Raw genomic sequence first — 18,578 nt, forward strand, 5'->3', positions numbered from 1 at the left:
CTCTCTGTCCATTTTATAACCTCTTTGTCTCTCCCACTTTTTCCCTCTTGTCTCTCATACATCTCCCTCTATCCCTGTGTGTGAGAGATTCATTCTCTCCTCTCTTTCTCTATCTTAAAGTTTCTCTTTCTCTCTCTTTTTTGCTCCGTTCCTCTCTCTGACCCCATCACTTTCTGTTTCCCGACTCTTTCTGCCTCTCTTCTCCATCTCTCTATTTGTACTCTTTTCTCTCTGTCTCTCTTTTTCTCTATCTCTCCCTCTGCCTCTCTCGCTCTCTCTCTCTCTGTTACGCTCTCATTGTCTGTTTTTTTGTTTTGTGTGTGTATATCTCTCTCTGTCTCTCCCTCTCTTTGTGTCACATTTACCCTTTCTCTCTGTCTGATATTCTCTCACTATCTCTCTCTCTCTGTCTGTCATTGTCTCTCTTTATCTGTTTTTCTCTCTCTCTTTCTCTCTATTTTTCTCTCACCTTCTCTCTGCATTTTTCTGTCTCACCGACTCTGTCTCCATCTTTCTGTTTTTAATAACTTTCCTTCTCTTTGTCCCTATTTCCTTCTCTCTCTCTCTCTCTCTCTCCCATGAATCCCAGATCTCCATCAGTCTGAAGTTGTTGCTGGGCGACCCATGCTTTAAGACGTAAGTACTGACTTTTGGCTTCTCCTGCACACCCACCACCACATCTGTCTTGTCCCTGGCTCCAACTCACTTTTCATACAGCCCCACAGACTCAGCTACCCCTCTTGTGAGAGGTAGTGCCCCCTACTGCCAGCCCTGAATAGTACATCCAAAAACATCTACAATACCATCTACAAGATACCCTGCAGAATCTCATCAAACATCCCCTCCCTCCACCCCCCGACACTCAGTAACAGCAGTGTGTACCAGCTACAAGATACCCTGCAGATACTCCCCAAACATCCCCTCCCTCCACCCCCCGACACTCAGTAACAGCAGTGTGTACCAGCTACAAGATACCCTGCAGATACTCCCCAAACATCCCCTCCCTCCACCCCCCGACACTCAGTAACAGCAGTGTGTACCAGCTACAAGATACCCTGCAGAAACTCACCAAACATCCCCTCCCTCCACCCCCCCGACACTCAGTAACAGCAGTGTGTACCATCTACAAGATACCCTGCAGAAACTCCCCAAACATCCCCTCCCTCCACCCCCTGACGCTCAGTAACAGCAGTGTGTACCATCTACAAGATACCCTGCAGAATCTCATCAAACATCCCCTCCCTCCACCCCCCGACACTCAGTAACAGCAGTGTGTACCAGCTACAAGATACCCTGCAGAAACTCACCAAACATCCCCTCCCTCCACCCCCCGACACTCAGTAACAGCAGTGTGTACCATCTACAAGATACCCTGCAGAAACTCCCCAAACATCCCCTCCCTCCACCCCCCGACACTCAGTAACAGCAGTGTGTACCATCTACAAGATACCCTGCAGAAACTCCCCAAACATCCCCTCCCTCCACCCCCCGACGCTCAGTAACAGCAGTGTGTACCATCTACAAGATACCCTGCAGAAACTCCCCACAATATCCGTGTCCTCCACCCTTCCCAGCCTGTCCTTGTGACCCCCATAACCTCCTCCACACTCTGCAAGACCCCTCTCCCTTGCCCCTGACGTACCAGAGAGTTGGCTGTAGAAGTGACCATGGTTCAGGGAGGAGCAGCACCGCCACACACTGACCATGGGCGGTATTGCAGGCAGACCATTCAGAAGGGCTTTTGCCCGAAACATCGATTTTGCTGCTCCTCAGATGCTGCCTGAACTGCTGTGCTCTTCCAGCACCACTGATCCAGAATCAGCTCCATAGACTCAACAGAATCATAGAGATGTACATCACAGAGACAGACCTTTCGGTCCATCTCGTCCATGCCGACCAAATGTCCCAACCCCATCCAGTCCCATTTGGCCCATATCCCTCCAAACCCTTCCTATACACATATACCCATCCAGATGCCTCTTAAATGTTGTAATTGTACCAGCCTCCACCACTTCCTCTGGCAGCTCATTCCATACACACACCCACCCCGTGTGAAAACGTTGCCCCTTAGATCTCTTTTATATCTTTCCCCTCTCACCCTAAACCTATGCCCTCTAGTTCTGGACTCCCCCATCCAGGGAGGAAAAGACATTGTCTATTTATCCTATCCATGCCCCTCATAATTTTGTAAACCTCTATCAGGTCACCCCTCAGCCTCCGACGCTCCAGGGTAAACAGCCCCAGCCTGTTCAGCCTTTCCCTCTAGCTCAGATCCTCCAACCCTGGTAACATCCTTGTAAATCTTTTCTGAACCCTTTCAAGTTTCACAACACCTACACCTGTTCTCCACCCAGCGATGCAGACTGATGCCCGTGCTCTGTCTCTGTGTGCTGTGCTGACAGTGGGAGGATGGGATGTGTATTGTCCAGGCTGGTCAGGTCTCTGTGAAACCAGCTGTTTGTGAATGACAGTGTCATTTCCTATCCATCCCCTTCCTTCAGGCCAGCACCGCACACCACCTTCAGCACCATCGTGGCCGGTGAGGATGCCCTGGAGCCGGACTGTAAGGGAGACGCTGGGAACGATGGGGAAAGGGACAAACCTCGCCGACCCAGCTCCCTGCGGCTGTCCAAGTGTCGCTCATGGATCACGGCCTCAGGTACCAGACTCCAGGAACACAGGGTTACAAGCTGTCCCGGGACTGGCCGGGACAGTGGGTCAGACACTGTCCTTTCCTTCCTCTGTCTGGGACTGGGAGGAACAGTGGGTCAGACACTGTCCTTTCACCCCTCCCTCTGGGACGGGCTGGGACAGTGGGTCAGGCACTGTCCTTTCCCCCCCCTCCCTCTGGGACTGACTGGGACAGTGGGACAGACACTGTCCTTTCCCCCCTCCCTCTGGGACTGACTGGGACAGACACTGTCCTTTCCCCCCCTCCCTCTGGGACTGACTGGGACAGTGGGTCAGACACTGTCCTTTCCCCCCTCCCTCTGGGACTGGCTGGGACAGTGGGTCAGACACTGTCCTTTCCCCCCTCCCTCTGGTACTGGCTGGGGATTGATTGGGATGTTGGGAAAGTTGTTAATGAATGAGAGGTCGTCTGCACTGATCATAAAAGCCAACATCATGCAGAGGCTGGAAATGAGAGATAAAACCTGGAGAACACCAGAGAAACTCAGCAGGTCATTGGAGATATATATATGGTCAGATGTCACATGACACCAGGTAATAGTCCGACAGGTTTATTTGAAATCACAAGCTTTCGGAGCACTGCCCCTTCATTGGGTGTCGGGTAGACTTCAGAGTTCACCTGGAGAAGGAGCAGTTCCACAAACTTGTGATTTCAACGAAGCCTGTTGGACTGTAGCCTGTTGCCTTGTGACTTCTGACCTCAAAACTGCTGCTCAGAGAGGGTAACGTACACCTGTGGAGCAGGTGGGACTCAAACCCAGGCCTCCTATCAGAGAGGTAGGGACACTACCGCTGCACAACAAGTGCCTGGTGTTTTTTGCTGATGTTCCAGTGAGAGATCACCTTATTCGATTACAACAAAGTGAAAGCTGATCTACCAAGCCAGTTTTTTCTTTAATATCCTTGTTTGTGGGGTTGTAGCCTGGGATCTGACTACACCAGGCGTCCCACCAGTCCGGAGCACAACCTACTCATCCTGGCCCCGGGCTGAAAGATGCTTCCGGAAGGTTAACAATGCACTCGAACAGATTGTGCTCCTGGTGAGCTGTTTGGGAATGTTGTATGGGGGGAGTGTGTACGGGGATGGGGTGGGCAGGAGTTACGGTTTGGGGGAGGGGAGGTAGGTAGGCCTCTTCGGGGATCCGGGAGCTCTAGAGTCGGGCGGCTGCTCCCTCATTCTTCACCTTGTCCATCCCTCTGGTCCCGTAGGTATCAGCGAGGACCGAGACAGCATGGTCAGCACCCCGGACAGCTCATCCAGCTCCTGCTACCCCCTCAGCTCACCATCCAGTGACAGCAGTCAGCACTCCAAAGTGTCCGGTGAGTGAACATCCCGGGAATGGTGACAGCTCCGACAAGATTGGGGCGGTGGGAGAGGGGGAATGGGGATAGTGGGGGAGGGGCAGTGGAGGAGCAGGAGCCGGGCTGAGTGGGTCCGAATCACTCTGCAATGTTCATCTCTCTCACGGCCTTTCGAAGCCAGCCAGCCCCCTGCCCAACAGGGGTTGGACCCAGTCGGCCATTCGTTAGGCGCCGCCTAAATGCCAAGTTGTTGTTGGGAGGTGTCTGGACGACCCCATCACTTGAGGAAGAGCCCTCATAAAGCAATTCCAGTAGGAAGTGGGATGCAGGAGGCCATTCGAGCCATCCGTCCGGATCTGTCATTTAGCTCATTCACCTCAACGTTGCATCCTCCCTCCCCACACCCCCCCAGATTCTGCGTTTTCCACACCCTTCGCCCTCTGTCCTGGGTGTACTGAGTGACTGAGTGTCTCCCTGCCGAGAAAACCTCCAAGGAATTAGCTCCCATTGAAAACCGAGAGGGGGAGAGCTCTCTTCCTCAAGCGAGTGAGATGCATTTACTGTCCCTGTCCCTAGTTGCCCCCCTTGAGAAGGTGGGGGTGAGCTGCATTTCCCACCCCTGTCCCTAGTTACCCCCCCTTGAGAAGGTGGGGGGACGCTGCATTTACTGCCCTGTCCCTAGTTGCCCCACCCCCAGCAGATGGGGGTGAGCTGCATTTCTTGCCCCGTCCCTAGTTGCCCCCCATTGAGAACATGGGATGAGTTGCATTTACTGCCCCTATCCCTAGTTGCCCCCCTTGAGAAGGTGGGGGTGAGCTGCATTTACTGCCCCTGTCCTTAGTTGCCCCCCCTTGAGAAGGTGGTGGTGAGCTGCATTTCGTGCCCTGTCCCTAGTTGCCCCCCTTGAGAAGGTGGGGGTGAGCTGCATTTACTGCCCCTGTCCCTAGTTGCCTCCTTGAGAAGGCGGGGGTAAGCTGCATTAACTGCCCAGTCCCTAGTTGTCCCCCCAGAAGGTGAGGGTGAGCTGCATTTCTTGCCCTGTCCCGAGTTGCCCCCCCCCTCCTTGAGAACATGGGGATGAGCTGCATTTCCTGCCCCTGTCCCGAGTTGCCCCCCCTTGAGAAGGTGGGGGTGAGCTGCCTTCTTGAACCGCTGCAGTCCATGTGCTGTGGGTAGACCCACAATGTCCCTCTCCCTGTATCTCAAACCCTCCAACCCTGGCAACATCCTTGTAAATCTTTTCTGCGCACTTCCATGTGTCAGAACATCTTTCCGATAGGAAGGAAACCAGAATTGTGCACAGTATTCCAACAGTGGCCTACCCAATGTCCTGTACAGCTGCAACATGACCTCCCAACTCCTGTACTCAATACTCTGACCAATAAAAGAAAGCATGCCAAACACCTTGTGTGTGTGCGTGTGAGTCCGTGAGTTAGGGAGGGAATTCCAGGATTGGGACCCAACCACACTGAAGGAACGGCCGAGATATTTCCAAGTTGGGATGGGGAGGGGCTCGGAGGGGAACTTGCAGGGGGTGGGGTTCCCATGGATCTGCTTCCCCTTGTCCTTCTGGATGGAAGTGGCCGTGGGTTTGGAAGGTGTTGTCTGAGCATGTGCCACAGATGGAGGGTGAACAGGGAGGGGGCAACAAGGGGTGGACTTGTCAGTGACGCCCAGATCCATGGACAGGAGGAGGAGATTGGGGGCGGGGAAGGGGGTTGTGGGGTCGTGGGGGGAGGATGGAAGGTGAGGTTTGTTGTGTTGGCGGGGTTGGGGGATGGAGAAGGGGATGGGGATGGGGAGGTTTGTGCCGTGTCAGGATTAGATGGAGCGAATAGCCTTGGCGTGAGGCTGGGTGACCCGTTCCGTGCTGTTTCCCGTGACCGTGTCTCCTGTCTCCTGCCACCCTCCCCCTCCCTCCAGGTTACAGCTCGGAGCACTCCCGGAGTGTCAGCCTCTCGGAGCCTACCAGGAGGCGCAAGCTGTCATCGGTCAGCAGCGGCTTCTCCTCGGGACCCAGCAGCGCCGCCGATATCCAGGGGGAGGCTGGGCGCCTGGCGTTCGAGAAGCCCCCCCTCCCCCTCCTGCCGTGTGACCGGCACACCCCCAGGTAAGGGAGGGGAGAGGGGAGATATCCCAGTACATAGGGGTGGTGAGGGGTTAGTGTTGGGGTACATGTGTGGGCAGGGATGTGGGTCATGGGGAAGGGGAAGGGCAGTGTCCCAGGTCCCACTGCAGCTAGGTTACAAACGGGAGGAAGGAGCTGCATTTCTCCAGCGTCAGTCCAGACCTTGGGTTTTGAATGAGTGTGAGTGTGCGTCTGTGAGAGAGAGTGTGTTTGTGTGTGCGTGTGTGATTGTGAGTGAGTATATGTATGTGAGTGTGTGAGACTGTGTGCACGCGCGTGTGTTTGGAGGTGTGTGTGAGAGTGTGTGTGTGTTTATTCGCGTGTGAATGAGTGTGTGTGTGTGTTTATTTATGTGTGAGTGAGAGTGTGTGCGAGTGTGTTTGTGTCTGTGTGTTTATTTGTGTGTGTGCGTGTGAGTCAGTGAGTGTGTGTGTGTGTGTTTATTTGTGTGTGTGTGTGAGTGTGATTGTGGGTGAGTGAATGTGAGTGAGTGAGTGAGTTTGTGTTTGTGGGTCTGTGATTGTGTGTCAGTGTCAGTGTCAGTGTGTGTACAAGAGTGAGAGTGTGTGTGTGTGTGTGTGCCTGTCTGTGTCTGTGTCTGTCTGGAGGGTGTGTGCGGTGGGGGGAAGCTGCGTTGCAGAGTGAGATCCCACCAACACTGTCGGAAAGGTGACTAGATCTCAGCGAGGTCTGGTTGTAGTCTAGGTCGGAGGTAGGTTCTAACCTGCAACCCCCCCCTCTGGTGTTAGCTTTGAAAGGTGGGGCCCATGACAGTGCAGCACCCCTGCTTCTCCCTTCCCACCCCTGTCCCCCAGTGGGGCCCTGCATTGTCTGGGGCAGCCTGGATGGTGCTCAGGTCTGGGAGTTCCCTGGGAGTGTTACTGAACAAAGAGACCTTGGAGTGCAGGTTCAAGAGGGGCTTTTGCCCGAAACGTCGATTTCGCTGCTCGTTGGATGCTGCCTGAACTGCTGTGCTCTTCCAGCACCACTGATCCAGAATCTGGTTTCCAACATCTGCGGTCATTGTTTTTACCTTGAAAGTGGAGTCGCAGGTAGATAGGATAGTGAAGAAGGCGTTTGGTATGCTTTCCTTTATTGGTCAGAGTATTGAGTACAGGGGTTGGGAGGTCATGTTGCAGCTGTACAGGACATTGGATAGGCCACTGTTGGAATATTGCGTGCAAATCTGGTCTCCTTCCTATTGGAAAGATGTTCTGACACATGGAAGGGCGCAGAAAAGATTTACAAGGATGTTGCCAGGGTTTGAGCTACAGGGAGAGGCTGAACAGGCTGGGGCTGTTTTCCCTGGAGCGTCGGAGGCTGAGGGATGATTTTATAGAGGTTTACAAAATTATGAGGGGCATGGATAGGGTAAATAGACAAAGTCTTCCTCCCCCACCAGGGATGGGGGCGTCAAAGGCATAGGTTTAGGGTGAGAGGGGAAAGATATAAAAGAGACCTAAGGGACAACTTTTTCACACAGGGGGTGGTACGTGTATGGAATGAGCTGCCAGTGGAAGTGGTGGAGGCTGGTACAATTACAACATTTAAGAGGCATTTGGATGGGTATATGAATAGGAAGGGTTTGGAGGGATATGGGCCGGGTGCTGGCAGGTGGGACTAGATTGGGTTGGGATATCTGGTCAGCATGGACGGGTTGGACCGAAGGGTCTGTTTCCATGCTGTACACCTCTATAATTCTAAGTGGTTACCCCAGAGTGGGGATTTCAACCCCACACCCTCCTCCCCTCCTCGAGAGGGGAATGTGCAGCTTGCAGGACCACAGCTGAACTGAGCCATTCGGCCCATCTCCTGTCCCTAGCTGTGCTCGGTGTTTGAGCTGGACGTTGCTTCAATAACCCCCTTCTTGTCCCCAGCTTTATTAACAGGGGCACAGAGTACAAGAGCAAGGGGCTGATGCTGAACCTGTCCCAGCCCCTAGTTAGACCCCAGCTGGAGGATTGTGTCCAGGTGTGGGCCCCACATTATCGGGAAGATGGGGAACACGCCGGAGAGAGAGGGCAGGAGCGATTTACAAGGATGGATCCAGGGATGGGGAAAGGTCAGCGATGAGGAGAGATGGAAGAGGGTGGGAGTGTTCTCTCTGGGAGAGAAGGGGGCTGGGAGAGGGAGATCTGAGAGAGGTTTTCATAATCCCGAGGGGGGAGGGGCTGGACAGAGGAGGGAGGGAGAAGCTGTTCCCACTCGGAAAAGGAACAGGAACAAGAGGGGGGTTAGATTTAAAGGGATGTACAAATGGAGGGAGGGTGAAGTGAGGGAGAGAGTTTCTCACCCAGCGGGTAGTGAGGGTGGGGAATGTACTGCCTGGGAATGGAGGGGAGGGGGCAGGTTCAACTGAGGCATTCCTGAGGGACAGAGGATGGAAATGGAGGGGATAGGGGTGGGAAGGGCAGGAGATTGGGCTCTGGGGGATAGAACCAATGCAGGGATGATGGGCTGAATGGCCTGCTGTGCTGTAAGAATCCTGTGACTGTGTGGTTACAGGCGGAGGAATCGAGTACCTGAGAACTACCCGTCATGGGTTAGTGACACCAGGGTTAACGCTGATGACATTGTGGAGTGTATTATCCAGACTCAGGACTTCACCAACTGCAGTGATTCCGAAGGTAAGGAAAGCCTTGCAGCTATCGGAACTCCGAGCGGGAACATTCCACAGCTCGGGAATCCTCGGGCCATACCTCCTCTGGGCAGGGTAAGATAGAGCCATCTCAGTGCAGAAGGAGACTGTTCAGCTTACTGAGCCCGTACTAGCCCCTTGGAGCAGTACCCGGTCAGTCCCATTACCCTCCCCACTGGGTACCTCCTCCAGGTTATTCCCATTCCAATCCCTGATTGAAATTGTTTACTGTCGCTCCTTCCACCCTCCTTTCCCGCAGACAGTGCATTACCCACTCACTGGATCATAAAGTTCCTTCCACCCCCCTCCCCACCCTTACATCATGCCTCATGTCCCCCAAACCTGAAAGCTGTGTACCCCCTCACCCACACCCACCAGCCAGTGAGATCAGCTCCCTCAGCCTGCCCTCAACTAAACCTGTCACTACCCTGCTCAGCTCGACCAAACCTCCCCTCCACCCTCCCTGCTCCAAACAGAGGCATTTAGACGAGGAATCTGAGCAGACTATCGCCAGGTTTGTAAATGACCCAGGAATAAACAGAAAGGCAAGAGGTGACCCAGAGTCTGTAGAGGGAAGGGCAGCTTAAACAAGTGAGCCAAGACTTGGCCGATCAAATATAATGTTGAGAAATGTGAGGTTTGGCAGGAAGAATAGAGGTGCTGAATATTATTTAAATGGAGAAAGACTGCAGAAAGCTGAGGGATAGGGGAGTCCTTGTGTGTGAATCTTAAACAGCCAGTATCCATGTTCATTGGGTAATAGGGAAGGCAAGTGGAATGTTCTTTCAAAAGGAATGGAGTGTTAAAGTAGGGAGCAGAAAACAAAATTCCCGGAGAAACTTAGCAGTTCTGGTGGCACCTGTGGGGAGGTAAAGCAGAGGCAACGTTTTGGGTTCGGAGACTCTTCAGGAAAATCAATAGCAGCTGGGAACAACTTGGTCTTCCTGATGAAGATGGAAGACAGGGGATTGTCGTGGGGGATGGTGTCGCTGGGGGAAGGAGGGGACAGTGTCGCTGGGGGGGGGAAGGGGACGGTGTTGTTGGGGGGGGGAAGGGGTTATTGCTGGGGGAAGGGGAAATGCTGTTGGAAGCAGGGGGATGTTGTGGGAGTAGAGGTGAGTGGAGATGGAACCCAAAGAGAGAGAGCTGATGTGGGGAGGCAGCGAGAGGATTATTGATGTTAAGTCAGGTCAGCAGAGGAGTTGTTTCAGTGACAGTGAGGGCTGAGTGTGGGAGAGATTGGGTGAAAGTACCATATATCACAAGAGAATAGTCCAAGGAGAATGTGGGAGTGGGCGACTGTGCTAAAAGGAACCCGTGTTATAACAGGACTGGGTGTGGGGAGAATGTAATCAGGATCCAAAGTTACTGAACTCTGCACAGAGTCCCAAGCCTGAGCAGAAATTGAGATGCTGTTCTTCCAAGTTACTTGGAGCACTGCAGCGAGTCTGGGACAGAGATGTTCACCAGGGAACAGGGTGGGAGGGGGTTAACGTGGTGGGCAACTGGAAGCTCAGGGTCACTCTGGGGGACAGAGCGTCAGTGTTATACAAAGTGGTCACCCAGTCTGTGTTACAAACCCACCGAGTCCCACAGCTCCCTGGACTATACATCCTCACCCCCTGCTTCCTCTAAAAGGCTCTATTCCCTTCTCCCAGTTCCTCCGGCTCCGTCCCATCTGCTCCAATGGGACCAACTTCAACAAAGGAGCCTCCGAAATGTCCCCCCCCCCTTCCTGAACCATGGACCCCCCAACCCCTTTACTGACAGGGCCCTCTGCTGGGTCTGACCCATCCCCCAGACTTCCACCCTCACCCCCTGTCCCCCCATACACCTCGCTCTTCAACAGTGATAGGGTCCCCCCCGGTGATGGGGACAGTGAGTCACAGAGATGGGGAGGGGGGGTCTGGGCTACGGGGTGGTCTTGGTGATGGGGGAAGTGTCTTGGTGACGGGGGGGGGGTGTTTCGGTGAGAGGAAGGGTGGTCTTGGCATCGGGGAGGGGGTCTCGGTTATGGGGAGGGGGGTCTCAGTGACGGGCAGGGGTGGTCTCGGTGATCAGGAGGGGGGTCTCGGTGACAGGGGGAATGTCTCGGTGATGGGGAGGGTGGTCTCGGTGACAGTGAGGGGGGGTCTCGGTGACAGTGAGGGGGGATCTCGGTGATCAGGAGGGGGGGTCTCGGGTGACAGTGAGGGGGGGTCTCGGTGACAGTGAGGGGGGGTCTCGGTGACAGTGAGGGGGTCTCGGTGATGGGGAGGGAGGTGTCTGAGTTGATGTGACGGGTCTCAGTGACAGGCGATGATGACAATATAATGTGGAGCTGTGTATCCTGCTGGGAGAGGGATTGAGATGATCGTTGTGTGTGTGTGACTCTAATTGCTGTCTGTGTTTGGGTTCCCAACCAGAGAGCGGATTACAGCTGGTTGTAGACCGTGATGGATCCACGTTCATCAGGGGAGTGTCAGCTCACTAACAGGTACACCATCCTCCCCACAGCCAATACTACTGGGGGTTCGATACAACCACGCATGGGATTGGCCAGCATTTACTGCCCCCGCCCCTAGTTGTCCCCCCTTGAGAAGGTGGGGTTGAGCTGTATTTACTGCCCATGTCCCTAGTTGCACCCCCTTGAGAAGGTGGGGGTGAGCTGCCTTCTTGAACCGCTGCAGTCCATGTGCTGTGGGCAGACCCACAATGTCCCTTAGGGAGGGAATTCCAGGACTGGGACCCAGCCACACTGAAGGAACGGCCGATATATTTCCAAGTCGGGATGGGGAGGGGCTCGGAGGGGAACTTGCAGGGGGTGGTATTCCCATGGATCTGCTGCCCCTTGACCTTCTGGATGGAAGTGACCGTGGGTTTGTAAGGGCTACAGCAGAGCGATTAGATAAGGTTTCCCGTATTCAGATCAAATCTATCTCTCCCCCCTACTCCCCCTCAGTGCCCATCCCGAGCCTCACTACTCACTCGAGCTTTCAAAAGGTAAACCTTTCCGCAAAGCTCCAATGTTTAACTCACCAATCGCCCCGGATTCAGCCAATGGGAAGCGATTCCTTCTCTCTCCGCGCTCCGCCCGGACCCCTTGCTGGCTTTGTCTGAGGGAGCCGTCACTTGCCTCTGAAGGGACAGTCACCGACAACCTGCCGTGGTCCACCCACTCTGCGACATGACGGTCAGGAAGGCATGGCAACACCTCTACCTCCTCAGGAGGCTACGGAAACTCAGCAATGTCCGTAAGGAACCTCACCAACATTTACTGGTGCATCATGGAGAGCATTCTCTCTATGTGCGTCACTGCTTGGGGCAGCAACTGCTCTGTGAGAAACTACAGAGACTGTGAACGCGGCCCAGTCCATCCACTGACTCCATCTCCACTTCCCACTGCCTCAGGAAGGTAGGCCACAGGCCTCGTGGTATTGTCGCTAGACAGTAAACCCAAAGCCCCTGATAACGTTCTGGGGACCTGGGCTCAAGGCCTGCCATGGCAGATGGTGGAGTTTTAGTGGGTGGCAAGGTGGCTCAGTGGTTAGCACTGCTGGCTCACAGCGCCAGAGACCGGGTTCAATTCCCACCTCAGGCAACTGTCTGTGTGGAGTTTGCACATTCTCCCCGGGTGTGCGTAGGTTTCCTCCCTCAGTCCAAAGATGTGCAGCTCAGGTGAGTTGGCCATGGGAAATTGCCCATAGTGCAAAGTGCATTCGTCAGGGGTCAACATAGGGTTGGGGAATGGGTCTGGGTGGGTTACTCTTCAGCGGGTTGGTATGGACTTGTTGGGCTGAAGGGCCTGTTTTCATACTGTAGGGGATCTAATCAACAGCCTCTTCCCCACTGTTAGTAACCTTCTGAATGGACGTCTCAAATTTAACAAGGATCTCTCTCTCTCTGTACACATTCTTTGCAGCCATAACATGATATCCCTCGCTCTGTTCTCTCATTGTAATGCACAGTGTACGATCTGCCTGTACTGCATGCTAAACAAAACTTTTCACTGTACCCAGGTACATGGGACAACAGTAAATCTAAACAAATCTCACCACCTGCTCTTGCTTTCTCTCTCTGTGTCCCTGCAGGCAGTCTGTGAGTGACTACGTGTCAGTGGTGATTGGGAATCACGGAGGCGACAGCCCATTGTGGGATCGGTCTGTGCACTGTGCTCCGCCAGAATCTCCATTCAGCTGCTGCCTCCCCCTAGAACAACGGATGTGGCAACAGACTGGGGGTTGGCTAGGACTCCTGGAAGACCATGCTGTGGGAGGGTGAGGGGTGGACAAGGCTGAATTTGTGCAGGGAAGTGAGGAGGGGAGAGGGTTAAAGAGGAGGGACAACCCCCTTCTGAATTGAGGGAACGGTTTGTTCCTGACCATTAACCCTTCCAGAGACCAGGCCGAGCCCAGGACCCTCGCTGAGAGGTGACCGCTCCTGTTCACATTGTGGGGTGGGCCAATCATCCGGAGATGTTTATTTTGTCACCTCCTCCCACCCTCGCTCCTCATCCCAGCAACCCCACCCCACTCTGTGCACTCTCTCCACTGCCCCCTCCTATCCACCTGCCCAATCCCAACTTTCCTAACTGAAAACCCCCTCAACCACCTCGTCACCACCCTCTCATTACCCCCTCACCAGCCCCCATGGAACATGCAGCAAACTTCCAGGCTGGTAGGATTGGATACAACGTCGTACATGGGTGCCCCTTGCTCCTCCTGTCACGCTGACACAACTGAGCGGGGCAGGTGTTGGTGGGCTCAATTGGAGGGGTGCCAGGTTTGACAATGGCAGGGCCTGTGACTTGGGGAAATTGGAGGTGTGTGTATAATTGTGTGCGTGTACATGAGATTAGATTAGATTACTTACAGTGTGTTGCCCTTCAGCTCAACAAGTCCACACCGACCCGCCGAAGCGCAACCCACCCATACCCCTTATCTAACACTATGGTCAATTTAGCATGGCCAATTCACCTGACCTGCACATCTATGGACTGTGGGAGGAAACTGGAACACCCAGAGGAAACCCACACAGACACGGGGAGAACGTGCAAACTCCACACAGTCCACACATGAGCATGTGTATAATTGTGTGTGTGTACGTATGTGTGCGCGTGTGTGAATAATTGTGTGTACGAGTGTGCTTATGTGTATCTAATTTTGTGTGTGCATAATTGTGTGTGCAAGTGGATAATTGTGTCAGCGTACATGAGTGTGCATGTGTGTGCGAGTGTGTGCATAATTGTGTATGTACATGTGTGACTGCACATACAATTGTGTGCACACACGTGCGAGTGTGTGTATGAACGTACATATGATTGTGTGTGCACAATAGTGTGTGTGTTTGTGCATATAACATTGCCCTCTGGTTCAGAGTGTATGCGTGTGTGAACGTGTGTAAGTATGCATACTTGTGTGTTAGTACAGGTGCATGCACGTATGTGTGTAAGAGTGCATAACTTTGTACGTGAGTGTGTATATAATTGTGTGTGCTTGTGCGAGAGTGTGCATGTGTAAGTGTGAGTTTTCTCTCCCAAGTGAGTCTTGCTGGGCTCCCTGAGTTTAATGGCCACAAGGGAAGGTGAGGGGGCTGGCTTCCTGTTTGTGGGGTTATCTCTGAGGGGCTAGTTTTTGGATCAACAGTCAGAAACCCATCCTATGACAGAGGCCATTCATTTCATCTTGTCCGTGCTAGCTCTTTGGCAGAGTTTAGCTTGCAATCTCACTGGCCTCTCCAGATCTCGTCCCTGCAAGCCGCCTCCTCCCCTTTAGATATTTATCCAGTTCTCCCAGTAGCCTCCACCCCCCCACCCCGAGAAGGGGGTGTTGAATTTATACTGAGTGCCCCAATCCCTCACAACCCTTTCTCAAATTTAAACCGCACATTGTTAGCAGGTTGAAACTTTTCCTGTTAAGTATATCAGGCAGAAAGGAAGAAATCAAAGCTAACAGCTGTGGAGGTGGTGTGCCTGGTTTGGATTTAATCTGATTATCGCCAGGCGAGGGAGGGGAGGTGGGGTTTGGATCAGGAGCCCTTTATTATAACACCCACTCCCTCCCCCGCCCACCTCATTTGACTACCACAAAAATATTTAATGACGTTTTAGCAAACAGCAATGTCACACACCGTGAAGAACTTGGAGCTAAAGAGTCTAAGATTGATCATCCCGATATTACAGCCAGCAAGACAGTTAACACTAAAAAGATAAATAAAAAAAAAGGGGTGGGGGAACCCATTCAGCCCTGCTCTGCCGTTCAGTACAATCATAGCTGACCATCCAACTCAGTCCCCCGTTCCTCCTTTCTTCCTCAACCCTTTGATCCCTTTAGCCCCAAAGTCCTGTATCCAACTCCTTCCAGAAGTCACACAAATGTTTTAGCCTGCACTGTTGTCTGTGGGAAGAATTCCACTGGCTCACCCTCTCTGCACCCCTCACTCCCAAAAGGGTTCATTTCTGACACGCCTCCTTTAACCAAACAATTATTTCAACCAACCAGGACCCTCTCCCCAAACGTTAAGAGGCCTCGTCTCTTGACAAAAGTTGTTTCTTTTCCCTGCTTGCATTTCAGTCCTCATGGACACAGGACAGAAAACTTTCACTGCATACCTTTGTTTTTGGCTGACGTTCTGTACTGTCCCAGCAAGAAATTCATTCAGACCCATGCTGCTGGAGTTGGACTGAAATGGATCAGGGAATGAACTTGCTTTTAATCTCCTCCCCACCCTCCCAGGGGTAACGTCCTGGTTTCTGGCCTCAGTAGCTGGATGTTTTGGGGTGGAGGAACACATACACTGGCCATCTGCCAGAGACAGAGGATGTTTTGGGGTGGAGGAACACATACACTGGCCATCTGCCAGAGACAGAGGATGTTTTGGGGTGGAGGAACACATACACTGGCCATCTGCCAGAGACAGAGGATGTTTCTGAATTGCAAGATTGCGATATCTCGATAGTGGAACCGATGTATAACGGCCGAAAAGGTGGATGACTCAATGGAAATGGACACTCTCTGGGGTTATACTGAGATGTATGGATGTTCGCTGAGCTGGAAGGTTCGTTTTCAGATGTTTTGTCACCATAATAGGTAATATCATTGAGCCTTCGGATGAAGCACTGATGGGATGGCCCACTTTGTGTGTTTAGATTTCCTTGGGTTGGGATGTCATTTCCTGTGGAGATGTCATTTCCTGTTTTTTCAGGGGCTAGTAAATGGGGTCTAACTCAATGAGTTTGTTGATAGAGTTCCAGTTGCAATGCTATGCTTCTAGGTATTCTCGTGCGTGTCTGTTTGGCTTGTCCTAGGATGGATGTGTCATCCCAGTCGAAGTGTGTCCTTCCTTGTCTGTATGTGAGGATACTGGTGAGAGAGGGTCATATCTTTTTGTGGTTAGTTGATGTTCATGTATCCTGGTGGCTAGTTTTCTGCCTGTTTGTCCAATGTAGTGTTTGGTACAGCTCTTGCATGGTATTTTGTAAATATTCAAAAAGATCGGGTACCCAATGAACACAGTCTGCCGATTTCTCAGCAACAAACCCAAACAAGCAGACAGAACACGTCCAGAAACCCTAGCCACCCTCCCCTACATCAAAGACATCTCAGAAATGACTGCCAGACTACTCAGACCCCTTGGCATCACGGTAGCCCACAAACCCACCAATGCACTAAAACAGCAACTAATGAACTTGAAAGACCCTACACAGGCAACAAGCAAAACTAATACCTTGCAAGAACTGTAACAAACACTACATTTGACAAACAGGCAGAAAACTAGCCATCAGGATACATGAACACCAACAAACCAAAAACAAACATGACCCAATCTCTCTAGTATCCTTATATACAGCTGAGGAAGGACACCACTTTGGGACAACACATCCATCCTAGGACAAGCCAAACAGAGACACATGAGAATTCCTAGAAGCATGGCATTCCAACCGGAACTATCAAACACATCGACTTGGATCCCATTTACCACCCCTTGAGAAAAAGGAAGAGGAAGTGACATCACCAAAGGAAATGACACCATCTCCTCAAGGAAACCGAAACACAAATAGAAAGTGGGCCATGCCACCAGTGCTTCATCCAGAGGCTCACTGAAGATGTTATCTGGTATGATGATGAAACGTCTGGAAATGAACCTTCTAGCTCAGCAAACAAGTTTACATCCAGAACCTCAACCTGAGCTACAAATCTTCTCAAATCTCACTAACTGAGATGTATATTTAAATGTTGGAGATCTTAATATATTTTGATACTCAATACTAGCATTTGGTTTGTCTGTGAGTATTCAATGATTTTCTGAGTGCATTGTGATTGTTTGATCTGAGGGAGTCGAGGTCACGGGGGAGTGGACAGGCAGCAGAGTAGGTCATTCAGTCCATCAGTCCTGATCTGCTATTCTACATTATCCTGGCCAATCCTCTTACCTCAACATCACTCTCTCCCTGTACCCCTCAATACAGTTAGTTCCCAGAAACTTTGAATATATTCAGAGACTTGGCCTCCACAGCTTCCTGTGGTAGTGAGTTACCATTTGTACAGGGGATGAGGCCATTCAGCCCGCTGGGACTGCAATGGCTCCCCAGATGAACAATTCACTTACTGCTGTTCTCACCTTCTGTTCACAACCCTGCACAGCCTTATTTCTCTAGCTGTCTTTTGAAAGCTTCAAATGAATCTGCCTCCAGCACATAGACAAAGTTTGTTTTATTCTCACATTAGTTTGGCTGATTTTTTTTTTGGCTAAACCTGTCCCCTCATCTCACTTCATTAAGTAGGAACAGTTTCCCCCTAGCTATACCATGTAGACTTTGAACAGGTCAAAATGTGGATGAAAGTAACTTCTGGTGTGGGAGTGGATTTTTTTTTAAAGAACGTGAGAATGTGGAAAATGATTTTGAAACATAAGAGGTCAGAAGTCTCACAACACCAGGTTATAGTCATTTGAAATCACAAGTTTTCAGAGCGATGCCCCTTCGTCAGGTGAAGGATAGAGTCTACCCCTCACTCGCTGAAGGGACAGCTCTCCAAAAGCTTGTAATTTCAAATAAACCCATTGGGCTATAACCTGGTGTCGTGTGACCTCTGACCTTGTCCATCTCAGTCCAACACTAGCACCTCCACATTGTAAATGATTGTGGTCAAGATTCATCACATATATTTGGGTTTTAAGCTGGGAAAACCATGCACAGTTTTAGGTTTAGTTTGTATTTCAATGTTGTATGGGCTAAGGAGGTAAGAACTTAGTTTTATTTTTGAATTCTAAGAGGAAGTGTGTTTATATCTATTTAAATGAAGCAGTTTTTAAAACTTAAAAGACACTTGCGGTGAATAGCTCAGTGCATTAGAAAAAAAAAGACGTTACTGGGAACGGAAGGCTTGACTTATAAAGGAAGGCAGGATAGGTTGGGATGTTTTTCACTGGAGGGTAAAATGTTGAGAGATAATCTTAGAGATTTATGAAATAAAGAGTGCTAATGGTAGCTGTCTTTTCCTTAGGGTGGGGGAATTTCAAGATTAGGGAGACAAAGTTAAGGAGAGAGATTCTGAAAAGGCATGAGGGCAAAGTGGGTTGTACATGGAGGGTGGTTGACGTGTGAGGACACTTCCAGAGGAAGTGGCGGATGTGGCTACAGTTACAATATTTAGGATATTTTGATAAGTGCGTGAATGGGAGAGGTTTGGAGGGATATGGGCCAGGAGCAGGCAGGCGGGACGAATTTAGTTTGGGATTCTGGTTGGCATGGATTGGTTAGATCAAAGGTTCTGTTTCCACATTCTCCCAGCGTCTGCGTTGGTTTCCTCCCGCAGTCCAAAGATGTGCAGGTTCGGGTAG

General features: G+C 51.6%; 1 protein-coding gene across 1 annotated transcript in view; it reads left to right on the top strand.

Moving 5' to 3' along the window:
* Window positions 1-16,481, top strand: part of LOC132832403 (early estrogen-induced gene 1 protein-like) — a 63,658-nt gene extending 47,177 nt beyond the window's left edge. The window contains exons 5-11 of the mRNA XM_060850365.1: window positions 590-636; window positions 2,502-2,659; window positions 3,901-4,011; window positions 5,917-6,103; window positions 8,627-8,748; window positions 11,165-11,235; window positions 12,830-16,481. Of these exons, the coding sequence (XP_060706348.1) occupies window positions 590-636; window positions 2,502-2,659; window positions 3,901-4,011; window positions 5,917-6,103; window positions 8,627-8,748; window positions 11,165-11,232 (693 nt within the window). The 3' untranslated portion in view covers window positions 11,233-11,235; window positions 12,830-16,481. The remainder of the gene's footprint in view (window positions 1-589; window positions 637-2,501; window positions 2,660-3,900; window positions 4,012-5,916; window positions 6,104-8,626; window positions 8,749-11,164; window positions 11,236-12,829) is intronic.
* Window positions 16,482-18,578: the final 2,097 nt, after the last annotated feature.

Source organism: Hemiscyllium ocellatum, chromosome 35 (assembly GCF_020745735.1).
Source record: "Hemiscyllium ocellatum isolate sHemOce1 chromosome 35, sHemOce1.pat.X.cur, whole genome shotgun sequence".
NCBI lineage: Eukaryota > Metazoa > Chordata > Chondrichthyes > Orectolobiformes > Hemiscylliidae > Hemiscyllium > Hemiscyllium ocellatum.